Genomic DNA, 20,851 nt, shown 5'->3' with positions numbered 1-20,851 from the left:
CAGCACAGGCTGAAAACCCCCACGTTAGTCCCTTCTCTCTTCTCATGTACCAGATTCTAAGATCTAATTCTCCAGAAGAACACATTGTTCATCTTCCTAGTAGGGCTTGCAGGGATCAATGTTTGCTGTATTTCCATGAAGTGTGAGAATGCTCATCCAACATAACATCTCTGATCCTGATTTCTTCCCATGTTTTTTTGCTTTTGAAATCCCTTTTCTTTCCAATGGAAGAGCAAATCTGCATGTATGCATCAGAGTTTTCCAGACCAGTGTTGCCACACACAACTAGGCACGCTATAAAATAATGATCAGCAATCCATCAACTAATTTGTAAATAGACTGTAGGTTTTAATACTGAAAGAGCTGAAAGTGAGAAAACAGAAGCATTGTTCTTCAGCACAGAACACATCAGCATGACTTCTATTTTTTTCCTTTTGAAAAGGACCATATGAGCATAGGAAATGAAAGCAGCTAATTAAGACTCAAAGAAACTTCAGAATACTTTTTATGCCTTCTGCTTATTTATTAGCTGTAAATAGGAATAATGCCTTTGCTTTCAGTCTCCAAGCTGACTCACTGAAAGCTAACAGATCAGACCCACCTCTTGAATTTGGCCCATTTGGACTGCTGTAGAGACCATGTTTTGAAAAGTGGATAGGCAAAACTGCTTCACTTTTACTTCTGGTAAACACGATTAAGTGTGGTATGTTCCTCTAAGAATGCAAGGCACTGAAAAATTGTGTAAGGTGGTTAAGGAGGTTGGGACATCCCTTTTTTCTATAGTAGCCAGCAACAGGACAAGGGGTGATGGGATGAAGCTGGAACACAAAAAGTTCCACGGAAATATAAGAAAAAAACTCTTTCGGTGTTTGAGTGAGGGAGCCCTGGCCCAGGCTGCCCAGAGGGGTTGTGGAGGCTCCTCTCTTGGAGGGCTTCAAGACCCACCTGGACACGTTCCTGTGTGATCTGATCTAGCTGACCCTGCTTCTGCAGGGGGGTTGGACAGGATGATCTCTAAAGGTCCCTTCCAACCCCACCATTCTATGATTCTATGATTCTTATGCTCTCAGAGGTTCACAGGAGTCTTCCCTTTTGCTTTCAGAAAGGGAAATCTCCGAGACTCAGTGGGTGTCTGCATTTTGGACAGTAAACTGTGGTTAAACACACCATTTTATGACATCTAAAAAGAGAAGGAAAAAACAGAAAATGAAAGAGAATTCAGCCCTTACAGTTGCACAATTGTGGAAAGAACCAAAATACTTCATTTTTGGGCATGACATTAGTCCTCAGAGGACCACGGAGGTAACTGCAGCAAACAGAGCCTTTGCTGTGTCCGTTATCATGATATAATATTTTCCAGACTACTAACTTCCCTCTAATATTTGTTTTGAAACAGTTTTCCTTGTTCCTGGTTTCATACCATCTGAGGTACAGCTGTCTTTCTGTCAATGAAATGACCACTGAGAAAATCCCAGATTCCGTGTGAGGTAACCTAGCATAGAACATGAGTCACCCTTATCAACTGCAGGAGTTTATTGTCATTTTGGTAGAGTTTCAAATCCATTGTGCAGTATGGCAGGAAATATTAACCAAAAACACAGCATTTTTAAACTTCTTTCAAAAAGGATACCAAACATTTTGCAAAACATAATAATAAAGAACCATAGCAATAAAAGGACATAAGGCAGGTGTAGTAGTAAAAGGACATGAAGTGTACTAGCTTGACAGATGAAGCTGAACTCTAACAGAAGGAGGCACACAAGTAATGAGGCAGTTCAATTTAATGTTGTGGGGCAGTAGCTGAAATGAAATACTTGGTATGGGGTAGCAAAGCACCCAAACAAAGCTGTCTCAGAAGTTACAGATAAAAAAAAAAAAATCGAGTTAATCCTTTTCAAAATGGATTAACTCAAGGTATTGAAGCAGATTCTTCTGGGGGGAAAGGCACCAAGGTTGATAGTTAGAGAATAGGGAAGTTAATTTCTTAGGCTTCTTGGTTTATAGGTAAAGACGATAAACAGCAGTTTCAGAACTGTTCTGTTCACAATCTATTAGTTTCCTTACATATAGGATTAATTCTTTAACTGTGCAGCATCAGGGACCTCTCTGATCACTGATATACACAAACATTCTTAAACTCTTAGCTCCAAGTGACAGATGCCCCCTTCTGCTTCTAAACTTTTTGAAACTGTTCTAAGTATCAATTATAATTATGAGGAAAACAGAAAATATTCTTCAAAGAAGAAGGGTTTTTTTAAAGTTAATATGTCTGCCTTCATTAAGCACAAGCTGAAAGGAGCACTTGATGACCAGCGTGGACTTCAGTTAACACTATTTCATAAAACCTGCCTTGACAGAAGTATAAGATAAATTAATCAAATAATACAAAAGTTGAAAGATGCACCAGCTGGCCTATGCTCAAAAAGAAACACTTCACCTCTGAACAGTAAGGGAGACTGCAGTTAAGCAACTGACCAAATGCGCAGCACAGTACAGCAACAAGGCATTTTCACGTGTTACTGCCAAAGAGACTAGCCATCCATTCCAAATATACATATGCTATTGTGGATGACACTGATGGACACCACATTGTGGAGTATGAAGCTCTAAAGACTTGTTCTTACCGTTTAACATCAAGGACTCTCATAATAACTGCGTATTGATACTAAATGTCTGAGACACTGTGCTGTCTGTTTGGTTTGCATCTTATCAGAGCTTTATATGAAGGCACAATTTGTAATGCCAAGTTAAAAGCTATTCACAAATAAGAGACTGTTTCCTTCAAAAAAAGATCATAGTGAATATTGTTTGCTTCTCTCAGAAACAGAGTGTATCCTTGTTCTTTATAGTACCACAAAGATCACTTCCTTATGACATTTGAAAGTGAGCCAAACACCACAAGAAGAGATGTTTTTGTTTAGCATCGCATTCTTAAGCTCACACGTCTCTATACAAAAAAGCAATGCCTGTGACATAATGAATTGAGTGAAAAAGAGTTTACAAAGTGCTAAAGCTAAAGAATGATTTAAAGAATATTCAGTTATTGGCAAATGGTGCTAAGCAAAGCCTGGCTTGGGGTGAAGTATTCTATTCGGTACACACGTGGCTCAAATGCCTTTCAGTGGCAAGAGTGAATGGAAATCAGTAACACTCTGACATAAGAATGTGATCAGAATTATGCAAGTCTTTAACCATGTGAAGTACAGAATCCTACCCTGGATTTTAGACAACTTACAAATTTACAATCTGTTCCACACCAAAACCTGATAGGAACAAATGTTTTTACAAAAGTTTTGCACTACACTGAAAGCTCCTCCGTGAGGCTCCCAGGTTGGTACCAACAAAAGTAGACTCTTTAACATTTGTCTGTGAGGTTTAGAGCAAGAACCTATATGTTAAACAAAACACATCAACTAATACACTGCTACAGTCTTTCTAGACATGTTTCTTCCACATTTGTAATGTACAGAGTATTTCCACACAATTGCAGCTTTAGGTTCCCAATGTTCTATATATAGAGAGCACCAAATTTGATTATGTCCTTAGACTGAATATTGACAAGTCTAAAACCTGGAGTTAATGACTAAGAACTTATTTTCTGTACCTAAATAGTTATCTAAATCTAAAATACCTCAAGAATTAAAGGCATGATTGCAATCTTTTAAACTAGTCTCCCAACTGTCCTTTCCCTGTTCTAACGTTTACCTTGCATAACAAGCCTTCTGTGAAACCCTCTCTCCAGCTTAACTGACAGAGTTGTCTGTACACAACCTTTGAATGACTAATTCCATCCAGCTCCTTTAACTGTAGAGGAGCACTTAGAAGTTATTGACTCAAGGTCTCACAGTAACCAGCTGCAACTGTTGTTTCCACAGTGCGGTTATCACATTTATGTAAGCAAGGAGAACCTTCAGGCTAATGAATGGACAGGTGATACTCTTCCAGTAGGAGAGTGATGCTGGTAACTGAACACTGACTATAGGAGTGCTTATCAGTGGGGCCACAAAAACTGAGGCTTTGACATGACTTTTTGGCAGGCCCTTAATCATGTGATTATTGCACATACTTATTAATGGTCAATTACCAGAACTGATGTAATATACAAGTACAGAAATGAGTTCCTCATTTCAATAAACTAAATCCTAGAAATAGAATTGTTGCTTTTTACTGACAATATCCTTTGTTGTGTCAACAGTTTAATGAGCACCACAAGCTTTTTTCTTTTAAACTCTGCAATAGTAGTAACAGTATACAATAGTCCCTTCAATCCTGTCACTTAATTTACACACAACATCTCTATTTTCAGATATTCTGGATGACTGAATATGGAAACACAGACACATCAGTCTACTTGGTGTTGGCATTTTCTTCACAACTGCCATCAGAGAACCATGGAGGAGGCTGACCAGTAAAGTGTCCCTCTATGAGCAATAGGACTAAAGTTATGCCTGCAACTGTGTCTTTCCTGCAGTGGGCACTGTTAGAGTCACTGGCAGCTGATCATTAGCACTGTGGCATTAACATCAACTGAAGACACTGGTGGACAGAGAATAGCTCTTCAGTCTCAGCAAGACTGGGGGGCAGAAGCACAGAGAGCTGCCCAAAGATACCTGGACACTAATGAAGAAAACTGAATTTATAGTATAATCTCTGAGGTTAAGCAGGTTATTGAGTTGTAAATTAGGGCAACTCTAGGATTAAATGATTTCTCAGTAGTTTTCTGGATAATAATTTTGGTTGAAAGTACTGAAGCTCTGCCAAATCCCTTCTCAGAGTTCAGGTTCTCATCTACATCTAGGCTAATATAACATCAGTGTTGTCCAATGATAGGGCAAGGGACAATGGGTACAAGCTGGAGCATAAAAGGTTCTAAAGTAACACAAGGGAAAACTTGTTCACTGTGAGGGTGAGGGAGCATTGGAAGGGGCTGCCCAGATGGGCTGTGGAGTCTCTTTCTCTGGAGACATTCCAAACCCAGCTGGACGAGTTCCTATGTGACCTACTCTAGATGGTCTTACTCCAGCAGAGGGGTTGGACTGGATGATCTTTCAAGGTCCCTTCCAGCCCTTAAGATTCTGTGTGATTGTGATCTTTGGTCTCAAATTATTCTGCTGAAGAACAGAATTTGTGTAATATCTTGAAAACATAAAAGTCTCAGACATGCAGCTGACCGACTTCTCAGCCCAGTCAGAGAAACATGTTTATCTACATATTGGGGTAACTTTCACTGTCACAAAAAAGCAAATAGTTGTTTGCATGATGTCTCCCCCACCAAGCAAATTGTTTCATAACAGAGTAAGCAGTTACCTTCACATTACATTTCTACTCTATTAAAGGGTTTGTTGTTTTGAAAACCAGATTATGTTTTCACATAGACTCAGACACTTCATGATCTATAACTGAATCACTACTGTCAAAACATCACTACTGTCTCCTGCCTCAGTAACTATATTTTCCTTCTGCATCCTCCTAAGAACTGCATTCTCTACCAATTTCTAGAACCTTACATTCACAGATACTTCTATCATACCTTTGGACTGATGTTTCCATATCTCAGATATTTTGAGATGCAGATATGCCACAGTTGCACCTTCCAGCTCCTTGGTGCTTTCCCCCTTGAACCACTCATAAAATAACAGGCATGTAAGAATGATTTAAACACATACAATTATCCTTTTTGGTGACTGAACAAAATGTTATGACTTACACTACAAAAAGCCAGACAATTAAAGCAGTAGAGGGTTGTTAAGCACATGACAGTTAAAATTCAGGGAACTACTATGTCTCTGTACTGTTAAGTCCTACTGAGTCATAATTTCCAGTGTTGCACTGATATAAAGTTCAGTGCACTTCCACACCACAGGCCAAACATATAAAACAGAATTGGGGTACAGCATGATAGCACATGTTATCTGAAATTAAGCAGAAGGGTGGCCCCAGCATAATACCTGAGTATTTTCTAATGCATCTGTCAGGAAAGGATTTGAGCAGGATAAAGAAACAGGGTAGATGGACAAGACGAGAGAGAACAGAATTAAGAATACGTAGAATGACACAAGTTGAGGGTGTTTAAGGTGATGTGAAAGATGTGGGAGCAAAGAGAGGAACAGTGAGTGACAGTGCAGAGGAAAGAATAACAGAAGGCATGAAGTCTTGAAGAGGTGTTTTTTAGAGTTAGCAGAGTCAGAGGATTTATGCAATACAGTATTTATACAATAAATTTATTATATTTATACAATACTTTATGGTATAAATGGTCATTTATGGCACCCATTTGTTTTACAGCACTTGGCAAATTCTTTGAGCTAGGTTTTTTTTGTTGTTTCTTTCATGGCTGAAAGAAGAAGAAAATCTGGAGCCTAAAATAGATCTGCCTTAACAATTGAGTTCTATTTTGACAGGTGAAGAAGCTCAACTGTTTGGAAGTCGTGAAAGAAACCCCAACTTGGAAACACTCGGGCCTTGGGACACGCATGGCGGCAGGCACTGCCACCTGGAGGCACGACGTTCCAAGTACAGCTACACGCAAAGATGTTTCAAAACGAATCACTTTTACCCTTAAATTTATTTCAGATACCCACCATTTCTGTTGCGTTTCCCCTGTTGAAAATCTATTAGGGTAGTGAAGAGACGGTCTTTCTAATAAGGACATGATTCCCATTTTTAAAGGGCATTTATTATATGTTGCAAGAAGTCGTGAAGTCCTTTATATCTGCACAACATTGCATGTCAGTGATTACAATGCTCAGTGCACAGACACTGAATGGGGTCTGTTTCCGTGACAGTTTTGGGACAGGCACCCATCTTCAAATAAAGTCCAACCAACAGTTGAAGTGGAAGCCTGCAGAGCAGAACAAAGACATGCTCATAGGACACACAGACAGGTGGAAAATGCTGTGGTTCAAGTTTCAGATGGGCTTAAAGTTTTGTAGGTATGTTCTCCACTCAGTAGTCTAACTGACCTAACCTAGATCATGCCTTTTAGTGTACAGAATCAAATAGCTTCAGAAACATTAATTTAGCTTCATGACATCCCAATGAGACAAAGCATTGCACAGGTACCATAGAAAGAAAACTCCAAGCAGTAACTATCACATAGTACTGGCTTGACTGCAAGTCCTTTAAGGATGTTTACCAATGACATTCTTGTCTTCATGATTCCTCTTCTATTTTCATTTTTTATACTAAAAAACAAAAAAAAAGAAAAGACATCTTTCTTTTTTGAGGGAAATCACACACATCTAGAGGAAACAGTTCATACTGACACAGATTTACAACTCTCTTCATCTGCATAAAGTTATCTCACTTTATTTTAAATTAGACTGAAATTTGATAAACCTCTAAAATATAAAGTAATGCTCCTTGGCAGGCACTGTGCATCTGATGCACTTCTCTCACAGTTCTATTACCAGTTTTCCAATGAAGCAGACTACAATCTCTGTAGCAGAATCAGATTGAGACTTTTCATAATTGTAGGGAGAATAAAATCAGACACAGACAGTTATTTACTTGCCTGTAACTGCTAGGATTTGCCTACTGCTGTAATTTTATAATCTATGACTAATCTATGCTTGCTCTGTAACAATTCCCATTTGGATTTCATGGACTGGCAGAGAGAAGGACTTAAGAGTCATTTAGTAAATTAAATCACCGATATTTAAAGCAAGATGAACTTTTGACTTCATCATACTCTGAGAAATCTATGTTAATGTATCATGCATCCCACCAGTTTAAATCCAAGGAAGTACAGGTGGCAACTGTCTAACAGTAAAAAATCTTCATTCTTTTATCTAAGAAACCAGTTTGAGGGGTATTTTTCAGTGATAAGAGAGAGGCATATCCAATGGGTGCTCACTATGGCACAAATGAACAATTTTGCCACTGTGTTGTCTAACTCTCATCTGTGCAGCCACAGGCAAGAGCTGAGTAAAAAAGATCAGATCTTATTGGGAGAATTTACACAAACTGGCTGAGAGAGAAGAGATTCCTGTTAGGAAAGCAGCTGAACAAACTGTGGCTTGCAAAATATCGTAGGGTTTATTTTTCTGTAATAACATTACACTAGGCACCACTGTCAAAATGTAATATTCATGGAAACAGATTTATAGAGAGACCAACTTTAAGCATCATTGGTTCTAACAAAGGCAAAGTTTATATCAACAAAGAAGAATTTTTGAACATGAACTATCACAATCACAAACCCCTAGTGGCTAGGTATTTCCTCTCACCTAGACACCTCCATGTGCAGGACAATAGAATAGTTTGCTATTCCTAACTTGTTTTACAATGTGTTTTTCTTTGATCTGAATGGAGAGACAGCAGAACTCAGACAATCTGATGCACTCACCTTATTCATGACCCAGTCAGCATCTTCAATGGCTCTCTTAATAATCTGCTGGATACGCTCAGGATCATCTTCATCAGCATGAACTTTGAAACTCTGCAACAATGAGTGTTACAGCAAAGAGTCAGCTTCACACAGCAGTTGTCAAAATGGGGATCACTTTCAGACCTCAAAAAAAAATGATGCAAACAAACAGCTGCTCTGAAAAGGTAAATATATATATTGCAGCACCTGGCTGCGCTGCTTCCACAGCAAGCCTTGTCAAATGTAATTTCACATTGAGTATTACACTCCTTTCAGTAGGGGTAAATCAGCAAAAACAAACAAACCCTGGAGAACCTCAATTCAGAACAACAATTGAAATTGTCTGATACATAAAAACCCGAAAGTCACGGGACAACAGGTATGAGCAAAGGCATGAAACAGCTTCCCTATGAACAATGAGATTTGCTTCACCTGTGGGGGGAGGTTGGGAGTGGGATATCTATCTTTAAAAAAGACCAACAAGGAACCAGAAAGATTCACCACAAAAGATGTGTTTAGGTGAGTGAGGAATTAATTGTTTACTCTCTCAACTAATACAAGAATTAGAGATGAAAGCCAAGGACAACAGAAGATTTCAGATCCAAAGCAAGGAAACGCTCCTTCACATATTCCCAGCACAATCCCTCAAAGCCCCTAATGTTTAAAGCTTGCAGAAGACTAATTTCAGTGCCAAGAGTTATAAAAAGTTGCTCCAAACTGTAGGAGGATCAACACTAAAACAGAAACGTCCCGTGTTTCTTCTCACCTGCCTCACAGCATGTCTGTAATGCTGACGAATGCTCTCTTCGGGAAGTTGCTTACAGCATCGAAGCAGGTAACGGTATAACTGCAGAGAGTTCTGAACCAGTTCAGCATTTGGTAGTGGGGCCATTACCAAGCTTTTTAGCTGTTGAAAAAAATAAAACAGAAATCAAACTTTTATTGAAAACACTGAAATCAAAGTGTAAATTAATTTTACAGCAACGAAAACAGGGCCAGCAAATGAAGTTTTAGCAACATAACTTGAATACACTACGAAATTAATCAGAACTGGCTTAGATAATGGAGAGATGGGGGTTAGTTGTCATTCATCCAAGAATTAGAATACAAAAGTGTGTAGTTCATGCAAGAGGATCACTTTAGGATGGTAACATTAAGGTCTATTGCAATATGACATTTCTCTCATTTAGAGGCCCACAGTGTGAGCTGCTCTCAACATACAAAGCAGTGTCACAGCCCCAAGGCAATTTTCTACTTAAGCTACAGTTCTTAAGATTCATTCAAGCTTCCAGTGCTTTCCTTAGGCAACCATAAGTGTCCATTTACATAGTGACACTGCAGAATGAGGACAGCCATAATTACCACAAGGGGTGATGGAATTTAATAATATTTCCTGGTCTTACCAATCTCTAGAACATCTCGTGAACTGGCCTATGAATGTCAGGCTTTAACTTGAACCAACATGTACAGATAGAGAACACAGGCAAAAATACTGATAGGTTTGAAGTTTCCACTTTTTTGGTAAAAGCAACGGAAAAGAACAAGTCTAACAAGTGTCACCTCCATAACTATACTTACATATTGCAACATTAAGTCCATCCAAGCTATATAAAGTGCTAATCAAATACTGTAAATGACTTGTCATTTAACAGATGGTTACCATCTGCAGAGAACTACATTAACATTTGGAAAAAAGCACTTCTACATCATTATTCTTAAGAATAAAGATAATAAATAACTGAATAATGAAGTAGGTGTATGGTGTTATTTTAGCACCTGCTATGAATCTTACTCATCATTTGGATTTTTTTTTTCCCTTTTTCTTAAGTAATTTCAGTCCTTCAGACAAACTTATTTCCGAATAGAACACCACAGCTATGGCATGCCTGGACCGTGCATTCCCACAGACTTGCTCTTCTTGCAGTGAGGAAAATCACCTCACTATGTATCTCTACAGCACCCACTCTGCTGTGATACGTACTGCTGTCACCTGGACTTTCAGTAACACACAATTTCATCTCGGTCTATAGCTAAGTAGGTATAAATTAGTCTACCTCTATAGCAGTAACAAAAGCTATTTCTGACTTACAGTAGCACAGGTCACTGAAAAACATCAACATTCTAAGCACAAAAAGTGTGGTTCTGCTACGTGAAGAAAATTATTCTATGACAAAAATGCAAAATACGCCTTGAGGAGTGAGCCTCTACCACAAATGGCACAATACTGCAGTACAAAGTCATATCTGAGCACCACAGGCTATTGGGGTGTTTTAATACTCATTAGTGAATGATTGGGTGAAATCTGTGCTACACTGATTCCTTGGATCTGTCTTTTGTCAAAAGTAACATCCTGTAAGACAAGAGGGAACTGTTCCTGTGTCAGAGCTTCTTGTCTATAGGAAACCAGTGAGAACACACCTTGCAATATTAGCATTATTATCTGTCTTGGGATTGTGCCCCTCCTCTCCAGGCAGACTCAGCCTCTAGCATGGTAAGTACTATATATACATACACATCTACCTGATGAAAAAACTTCCTTCCAGAAAGAATTTACAAGGCAGACTAATGACAAGTCATGAGGCAGAACAAGGCAGATGAGCCAAACAGGTGGGATGGGAATGGAGAGGAGGTGTCAGTAATAGAAGCCTGGTTTTGTGTAGACTAATAGAGCACACAATATATCTCACCACCTGCTTGGCTGATACCAACTGGCAAGTTTTATCACACTATTTTTTATAAGGATTTGAGGAAACATAGTGAGTCATGGCTGATGGTGCTATGGAAGCCCCTAAGAAAGGCTCTGATGCCACCTTGGAAAAGGCTTTTCTAGTCTCCAAGAGAAAAAGAGGATTGTCTTCAAGAAATACTTAACAACTGCTATCTCATGACCTGACAAGATAAATCATTAAACATAACTCTAAGCCATACAAGCAGGTACATGTGAATGTTCATGATGCTACTCAGTTCAGCAATATCTCTGTCCATCCCTACTACAGGTCAGTGACAAGATAAATTAAACTTTAAAATTCGCCTTATTTTGTTATGCAAATGTTTTGGCTTTTGCTTTCCTTCCCTGCTGAGGAGATTTAGTTTCACCAGATACCTGGCTCTTTCTCCTCTACTGTTTAAATGAAACTTTCAGCATTCAACTGGTATTATCCTTTTAATTAAAGTATTTGAGGGTTGCTAACTTACACTATATGTTGTAAGAAATACTTACTACACAAACAGTGTGCTAAATCATGCTGCGTCCCTGGAGCAATGCAAAGGCTGGGCAGTATTCATTACCGGACAGTTAACCTAAATGCCAGGCTTTGAATACATGGCACTTTTGTTCTTAAAATAGTCTAGTCTCCTGTAAGTACAGCATCTCAAAATACTAAAGCAGTCCAATAGCCACAGGAAAAATGGATATTTGAAAACAAGGGATAAACACTATAAACCCCCAGCTTAAACTGTTTCTGCCATTATCATTTTTGCGTTCTCCATACAGATAAGATTTTTTTTTTTATCTTTCATGTAATATGCACAAATGTAGATTAATAACAACAAGACAAAAATGGACCCAGCTCATAATCCTGAGTGTAGACAAAGTTGGGATCTGGGCACTGAGTCTGAAATGAAGCTTTCCTGAAATTAAAAAAAAAGTAAATCAAAATTCTCTATTTAATGAAAAGCTTTTATGGAAGGAAAAATGCTACAGGTGTAAGTCCTGCTTCTTGAAATTATAAACCCATGTACATGCTGAAGATATGAGATGAAGACCTTAATTTATGTAGCTAGAGCACTGTGATCCCTGGCTGTGCCTCACCAACACATCACTGGTGCTACAAGTGAGCAGAAAGGAAAAACCATCTGTGTGCCTAGATGGAAGCTAACCCCTCACTCCACTGTGCAGCAGACCACAATGTCCTGGGTCTATATCAACACTGAACTCTGTCCAGATTAGAACTGAGCGTAGGACTCATCTTGTTGCTCACACAGAACCTATGGAAATAGGTTGTATCATCCAGTACAGAAATTTAGAATGTGCAGCTGGATTCAAATTGGTCTGAACCTAAACTTCACATAGGTTTTTTGGGCTAGATCCTTGGCGGGTAAGCATTGGTATAGTTCCACTCAGACTGAACATGACCCTGTATTGCACATATTCCCACTAAATGCAGTGAAACATGCCAATTCCATACAGGTCTCAAAACAGGCTAAACTCTGTACTTGTAAGCCCCACAATACTGGAGAATTTGCATAGTTACTACTGTAATTTGTCCCTTACTTGGCACAAAAAGAGAACAACGAAGCATAGTAAGAATCTGCACTATTGCCTTTTGTTCTAAAAACACCCTCCCTCAAATCTCATAAGTGTTACCATTTCTATCTGCCATGAAAAAGCCCTCGACCTCACAAAATCTGGCTATAATCCTGACTAATAATGCACATCTCCTTCTGATAACTTAAATATCATGCATAGCAGAACAAACAAACTATCTAAACCAAGAACTATTGAGTCAGAAATAAAATAATTCACTAATTGTGTTTTTCTGGAACGGGCGACTATAATGCCCTAATCAGAAGGCTGAAATCACATTTACATTTAGATAAAGCCCTGTTTAAAAAAAAGACAAGCATAAAAGGAGACATTGAGACTATTGTGGCATTTTTCTGCATTGCATAATCATTTACACCCCTGATAATGATATTCAGATAGTGAAGCAAAGGCTGACCAAAGACAATTAATCTTGCACTCTGCATTAGCAAGCTCGTCAATTGACCCAGTGTACAGCTGAACCCATGATGATACTGATATGCCACTATGGCACCGCTCTCAGATGGAGTGGGGGGTGTTTCTGCTATTGTGACTGTTTTCAAAGCAGATCCTTACAGTTCAATGCTTAGATTCTTAGTCTCCCTGGACTAGTTAAACAGCTACCAAAGCTGGGCTTCAGAGACTGGAAGTGTTAATTAAAGGACTGTAAGAGTTACCTGAGCTGTTGCTGTTTACAGGTTAGCTCCCCCTTCCCTCTCTTCCCCCACACATTCAGGCTGGAGATGTGTGGTGGCTGAATATCAACCATTAGGCAGTATTCAGCAGAATGGAGATGGGTTCCCATAGACTGCCTCAGCATTCTGACTACTGAACCATCTTTCATGACAAATTTATCTTTATAGTCAGCTTCTCTGCTGGGGAATGCATTGCCATTGACCCTTGCCATCCCACACAAAGCTAAGCACATAAAACAGAAGTTGGAGTGAAAAGAAAGTAGAAATGGAGACAGAGAACAGTTTGATACTATTTTTTGCTGTTTGCTTTGTGTTACTGAAGTTACCTGTGGGATCCAAAAGCTGGTACCAGTTTGCAGCTGGCTCCAGGCTCTTGCTCCAGATTGTCTGTTATGCAAGTTGATCACACTGCATGTTCAAGAATAAACTCCTCACCATCCCCCCATACTGTCTCCCTGGTGTTAGTAGGCTGCATTTGGACTCAATTGTAAACAATACTGAGAAGTACAGAGCAAGTTTCACAAATTAGGATTAGGCAAACAAACCCTGTAAACAATGAAAGAAAAATTAATGCAAAGCATCTATTGAGTAGCATTAATTTAGTTTCAATTAGGCAGATGCTTCAGAATATTCTCAGCAGTTTAAGTACTCATAAAACACCAGAGAAATTCACTGTGTTTTTCAAACCTATATGTGACTCTAGGTATCTTGGGAATTTGGTGTTGAACTCAAAACATCTTATATGGTTATTTTATCTAAGATGCCAAAGTTATTTGTCCTCCTTGAAGTGTCCAATAACAGACTCTGCCAGAAAAAAAAAATCACAACTGAACTTATTAAAAATTCATAGAAAAGTTCTGTAACCTGACTCATTGTGCCTTCACCAGACCTGCTTTTATTAGCGTGAATATAGATTCCAAAAGATGATCAGATTCTCTGCACAGGAAGGTAATAATCAAACTGCCAAAATAAGAATGAAATTGGAAGCCTCTTGAAATCTCTTTAACCACAAAACATCTTGACTCATGTTTTGACATCAGTTCAGGAAGACACTCAAATGGACTACTGCTACTTAGAAGAATTTTGTCTTAGTACTTGGCTACATCAGTTCTCCCTTCCAGGTTCCACAGGCTCCCAGTTGGTAAAGGAAAAAAAAAAAAGGCTTATAGCTCTGAGCTCCAACTTCTTAAATGCATTTATTGCAGCAGAGTGGCAGACTTTACTGGGGTCATTGACTTACTGCTGTCTCTGGTTATTACACTGTGATGTATTTTCTTTATTCCCTAGTAGGTCACAGGAGAGTGACTAGTGCCCTGTGCTCACAGCCAGCTCCATGGGTTCTGCTGCCCTAGGCGAACCAGCAAATGTCTGTCCCTAACAAGTCACATTCTCTCATAGAGCTACTGAATATTTGCAGCCCTGGGCAATGGCCTGCTCTGTCGATACACCCCTTCCCACGTGTGCGTGAGCACATACAATGCTGAAGTCACTTTCCAACAAACACATCTCTCCAGCATGCTGTGCTTTTATTAAGATCTGCTATTTTGATGTGATCACTTCTGACGAGCTCTATCCTGTCGTCATTTATTTTGTCCTTTCTACAGATGATCTGCAAAGTCCTATTGCATGAATGATGTTTGTCAGTCTCGTTCACTTTTATTTCCGTTCTTCTCATGCTTTGATGCATGAGGCAGAGAAGCAGCCTCAGATGACAGTGCAACAGGAGCACATTTGAGAGGCATAGCCCTGCAGTGTAAAGTTAGCTTTGCATCATATTAGTAGAGCATACAAGAGATTAAGTATAAATGACATATGATAAATGATACATCTCAGATGTGTTTGTTGACAAGGAATCACCATTAGCTGGACACCGTTCACACAGCTCTACAGCATCACCTTTAGGCCTAATGCTATTCAACACTATCAGCAGTTGCCTCCCTGCAAATACAAGTTGTAATTGGTAAAAGTTGAGGCCAATAAAAATTGCAAGACCTGTTCATAATAACTATGGGGCAATTAGAGAGAATGTGGTAAATCTCTGGATAAACCGAGTCCAAAGCTGTGCTTTAATACAGCTGAACATTATACCAACAACTCAGAGTAAAGGTGATACCTAGACATTACTTAAAACACAGAGCTACCAGTGCAGAAAAGGCTCTACTTAGGAAAGAAAAAGTACAAAAGGTCAATAGAAGGACGAAGTCATGGGAAGGTACAGGGTCAAAATTTTGTACAAAGAGGAGTCACTGTGACCCACGCTATTGATTTAAGATTAATTAAAAACTGTTGGGTATTTTTATATCAAAAATGTCTAACATAACTCTTAACATTCCTTTAGTTCAACCATCCTATCCAGCCTCGAAGGGAATAAAACCTGCAGCATAACAAGGCTTTCCAGTATGGCCTCTCACTTCACCGATCTACAGCTGCACATCCTTTCCAGTCCTACAGACACATAATCCCTAGAGTAATGACAATGGTACTTGCACAATGCACTGGTAACTGCAGTTCACCCTGTAATCATCCTTCCCAATTTGCGTTATCCTTTACAGTGGCATCAAGAACACCTTGCTATCTCATTATTTCAAATCCACACCTGCTGAAATCTGGCATCTTCCAAACCTTTGCTCTCAATCCAAGCAACAATCTGAGCCAAAACCTTCCCTGACATAAACCTTTTGGTGGAATTATCCCATTTGGCCCACCATATCTTGAGCAAAATACATGCCTGTTCACTGGAGAAATGTTTATAAGCAGCAGTATTACAGAACATTTAAGTCCAGAAGCCTTTAGCCTCTTAAGAGGGATTTTAACTTGTACAGTTCACTAATCAGGGATTGTTACCATACCAACAGCTAATCATGTGGACAGATGCCCACCATATCTTACGAATATTTCTGAGTCTTAAAGCTGTAAATCAAGTTTTCCCCAAAATTTTTACTGTCCCTCTCCATGGACTAGCCTAGCTCAAAGAGAATTTGCTTCACAGGAAAAACAGAAGTCTGGCTAGCAATAAGCTCATCACAGAGAAGAATTCCCAGTCCAGAAACTGGTTTTTGAGAAAGGACCCTTATTCCTGAAAAGGTTCTGCTGGCTGCTGTGGATGCCACAAGAGAGCTCCTCAGAGCCAGCTGCCGGGTGAGGCTTGTACCTTTGATGGGTAAAAGCTGCTTGACCCCCATTCTTTCCCAGACCTTTCTCCTCTACCTATTATAAGATACTCTTATTTGAGAAAGCTGTAAGATATTCTTTAGAGATGAAAAGAGAAATGTTGGAGGAACACCATCATCTGGGAAATCAGTACTTGGCCCCAGAAAGGGCTACTTAACAATGGATTCCAGTGCTTCATGATTTGACCCAATTACAAGAGGGAAGTAATTACAAGTACAGCTGCCACAGTGATGGCACATGTTGACTAGTGTAACATATTTAAATTGCAGGGCTACACATTGCTTGAACTCAGGACTACAACATGTGTCATTGCCTACATTAGCTCAGTCCTTGTTCTTGTTTCCTATTCTGATTTAATATTGACTCCCAAAAGGAAAACAGAACTTGTATGCTGGCAGAGGACACTTCTATAAACTCTAGACTGTCTTCAAAAGTCTACCCATAGATCAGATTCCTAAGGATATCAACAGGCTAACACAGCTCTATTGCTTTTAACAAACCTTCAGTCATTTCTAGCACAGGATCTGACCTCCCAGAATGGTGATTAAAATATTTCCTTTTTTTTCCTGCAGTACTCTGATGTTGACACAGAATGCCACAGTGTTCTTTTCCTTTTGCAGCTAACAACTGAGTGAATGGATGTGGCAGGGTAGTTCTGACTGGCAAAAGCACTTGATGGAAATGGAGCTGCCTTAGGTTTCATCCATGATTCAGAATTGTTTACATTTGTGAAACCTCAGGAAAAGTGGAATAAAAGCTTTGGTTCAATTTAAGTCATGTTGCTAACCTCCAGTGCTAATAATTAACTCAATTATGCTGAATTAATTTGATGTAATTATTGGTGATGGCACAAAGACTGGCCCAGAGAAACTTTGAGAGACAGGAGGAACAGAAGTCTTAACAATACAAAATACCCCATAAATAGCATCTTTTTTGCCAGAATGAGTCAAAGACACAAAATGAGTTTATTACAGTCATCTGGCTTCACTCAGCCCTCCAAATTACCCCAATATCCACACAAATAGCTGTGAAATCCAGCAAGTCAACTAGAATTAAAACATGCCCTGACGAATTTGACACAGCACTCAGCCCAAGTGTCTTTCTCCTTTCTATTATCTAAACAATACAGATTTAACCATATATTTAAGAGATCCACAATGCTCTTCCTTTAACTGAAGACATTAATTAGGAACATTTTCTTGTAGTGTTGTCAGTTGGGTGGGTTTTTTATGAACAACCTGGAGAATACTTAGAGCCTTTTCACTTGATCTGCAGTTTTTATCTAGTATTTTAAGGCTTATTTGGTTCAAAGCAAACAAATCCCAACTATAAAAACCAACATCTGTCTTTCTCTTTCCCCCTTTAATATTTGTATGATTTGCTTTGAAAAAATAGGCACAAAGAACTGAATAAAGCTGAGCCTGCAAGGGCTGCAAGGGATTGGGGTAACCTGAGACATCCAAATTAGCAAAGATTGCTCATTATTTTTTTTCACAATCAAAATAAGTCAAGTTGGGAAACAATCAACACATTCCACTTTGAGATCTGAAGGGTGGATCATCACAAAGGAAAGGCCAGGGGGCATGCCCTGCAACAAGCTAGAGGAAAGCATTGCTACCAACTTCTTTACCCAGCACAGAAGGAACAAGAGGAGATGTATGTGGTCTAACATATTCTAAAGCCACTTCACACCAATCTGACAATGCAAAGGGTGTCTGCATAAATGAGAAGTTCATCAGCTTTTCCCTAACACCAGCCCACGTTTCCATCTAGAACTCCCTCTTCTCACACCCCCAGCCCTGCTTTTCATTTCTGTCGTCACAGACTTGATTTTCCCTTTCATGGATTTTTGCTTGAAAAAGCATCACTGCCTCAATTGTCTATTTTCAGCCTATATTTAAGAAAACCCTTTGGTTCCATTTGTAGCCACATCCTGTCTCAGCCTCCCCCTCTTTTTGTTCCTAAAAATATGGCTGATGCAATTTGATGTGACATGACAAAATAGCACATTTGCATCTGCAGAAACTTTCTCTCAACAGCAGTAATTAAAGGGAGTAGATGAGACAGTGCTGAAATTGGTGTTTATTTAGCCTGGAAATAAAAGGCTTAAAGAGGACTTGAGAAGGATGTTCAAGTGTGTCACGAACATGAAATTCATCGACGAGTGCCTTTTTACATACTTCACTGCAAAAGCAAATGGTTGTTTTAACAATGTAATCAATTCAAAGAGATTAAAAATATCGGAAGTTTCTGCAGACCATATGCCTCATCAGGGAAAACTCATTTAATGTGCTTCTTTGGATTACACATAGTACCAAGACACTTGCAGAAACCCATAAGATAAGGTCACTGAGTCTCAAAATTTGAAAGTACAGGCTCTCCCAAACTGAATGGAAGAAAATTGAGAACTCATTGACTACAGGTGATTAAATATCAGTTTTTGAGCTGAGATGCAGCAGCAGATAGGTGCTAACTTTCACCTACACACAGACATTGTCTAAGACAACACTTGAGGAATGGCAGCCCAGGGCTCTGAATGCTATGACTTCAACAAGATGCATATAGCAGATTAAGAAAACCACACACATACCTACAAAGCTTACAAAACAATTTACTATGACTGGTTTTGCTGAATGGATATACTTGCAAATACTTGACAGGATCAGATACTGTTGGTTTCCTGCACTGTATTCCACTATGGCTGGCAGCAATAGAAAGCAGTGGTGGGAGGAAGAGCAACGTTTGGAAGTTGAGGGAGTTTTCTTGATTTTTATAAAGCAGCTTCAATTTAATCCATGTGAAGAACTCACAGAAAGGTCTGATGGACGCTCCATAGGTCACAGGATTCAACAGACAGTGTGCTTTCAAGTGAAACATCCTTCTCTCCTTCATGTGAGGCTATTCTTCTAAATCCATCTGTGATTGGCACTACCACTCTGGCTAAAACTGGCAGACTCCATTTTGAGCAGGCTTATTTCCATTCTAACACAGATGGCATCAGGAATAGGGCGGGCCAGAAAAAAATCACTTTGCATATTATGCTTCAGTTTTTATGGGTCAGATTACCATCCAAAGCCATCAAAATGGCAACCCATATGTGATGTGTCTGCCATTGGAACTGAAGTGATACACCATCTTAACATGGTTGGTTAGAGAAAGTTTGATTAACCGTGAAATAATCTGACACTTAGAAGTCAAAAGGTATTTTCCTTTCCAACAAGACGTTGACTTTGACAAAACAAGAAAATAGCTTTAATAAAACCAATAAAGAAAAGACATTATCACATCTTCATCCCTGAACAACTGTATCAGCAAGACTCTCTTGGCAGAGGTAGTTCAGCATCTATGCCAAATACTCGGTTAATAAGTACACCAGGTGCAGATGTTGGCTACGTAATTTGATCTAACTCCTTTGTTCTACAAGCCAGAAAATTGTTCCCACAGCTTTGGGGGAAAAAAGGATATGAAGAGGTCTTTGCATGTTTTCATTGATACAAGAATATCAACTGGTTTTTTTTCTATGAGTGTCTTTAAAAGTGTGAACAACATAACTATTCATTATAGGATCAGGAGAGCTGTGTCTTAAAAGATACAAAAGGGATGTTGAAACAAGGTCAAAACCACAGCCCTCTGTTTCCAGCCTCCTAGCCAGCTTCTGACTCCCTGCAATGGCCTACCAGATAATTGCACTATTCCACAAACTATGGGGAATATCCCAGATGCTCCAGAACCATGCTTCTACATTTATAGGGTTTAAAGCAGGCAGGTCTACTGGTTAATAGATTTCTCACAGGAGCAAAAGATATATTTTAAGTCTCCTATTATGTTATCACGGCTCCTGAAACAACTGTTACGCTCAGTAACAGCCAGGGCCACCACTGTGTCATTACCAACAGGAAAGTATTTCATTCAAGTTGTATCATTCCTCCAACTTCTCTACATGATATTCAAGATAATATACCAATATGTCAGGTGCTTATTCTCAACCAAGTACAACCCACACAGAAAATGCATATCTCTCCACCATGCTGAGATTACTAATCTACTAGTTGTAGTCCTAATAGAAGTATCCTTACGGTCAATTCACAATTTGGGTTCTGCTACAGCATTCATCAGCATGGCTGGAATGGAAACAGGGGTGTTCCTGAATACAAAACACTATGTAGAAATATCTCCTGCAAACATGTATGGTCATATAACAAATCTGCACCAACTTAATACCTACCATTTGTTTGTGATTTGGCATTTCACCTTTTTCCTTTACGTTAGGCAAACACACTCCTAATGCTTTCCATAAAACAAACAAAAAAATCA

The 20,851-nt window shown here is 39.2% G+C and overlaps 2 protein-coding genes across 12 annotated transcripts in view; both read right to left on the bottom strand.

The window, feature by feature from the left end:
- NOS2 (nitric oxide synthase 2) overlaps window positions 1-6,664 on the bottom strand; it is a 32,091-nt gene extending 25,427 nt beyond the window's left edge. For all 3 annotated transcript variants that reach the window (XM_062012048.1, XM_062012050.1, XM_062012051.1), the window contains exon 1: window positions 6,582-6,664. The gene's annotated coding sequence lies outside the window, so the exon portion shown is untranslated. The remainder of the gene's footprint in view (window positions 1-6,581) is intronic.
- The window catches only part of LYRM9 (LYR motif containing 9), a 31,441-nt gene continuing 12,105 nt past the window's right edge, over window positions 1,516-20,851 (bottom strand). For 6 of the 9 annotated variants that reach the window (XM_062012057.1, XM_062012052.1, XM_062012058.1 and 3 more), the window contains 3 exons: window positions 9,135-9,275; window positions 8,348-8,440; window positions 1,516-6,841 (listed from right to left, as the gene is read on the bottom strand). In XM_062012057.1, coding sequence (XP_061868041.1) covers window positions 6,746-6,841; window positions 8,348-8,440; window positions 9,135-9,260 — 315 coding nt within the window. In that variant the 5' untranslated portion in view covers window positions 9,261-9,275 and the 3' untranslated portion in view covers window positions 1,516-6,745. Of the gene's footprint in view, window positions 7,185-8,347; window positions 8,441-9,134; window positions 9,276-20,762; window positions 20,834-20,851 lie in introns of those variants that run through there. The other 3 variants (XM_062012056.1, XM_062012060.1, XM_062012059.1) reach the window with 3 other exon arrangements.

The sequence above is a fragment of the Colius striatus genome, chromosome 20 (genome assembly GCF_028858725.1).
Source record: "Colius striatus isolate bColStr4 chromosome 20, bColStr4.1.hap1, whole genome shotgun sequence".
NCBI lineage: Eukaryota > Metazoa > Chordata > Aves > Coliiformes > Coliidae > Colius > Colius striatus.
The sequence above is the reverse complement of the archived record's forward strand: the minus strand, read 5'-3'. Positions and strand labels throughout refer to the sequence as shown.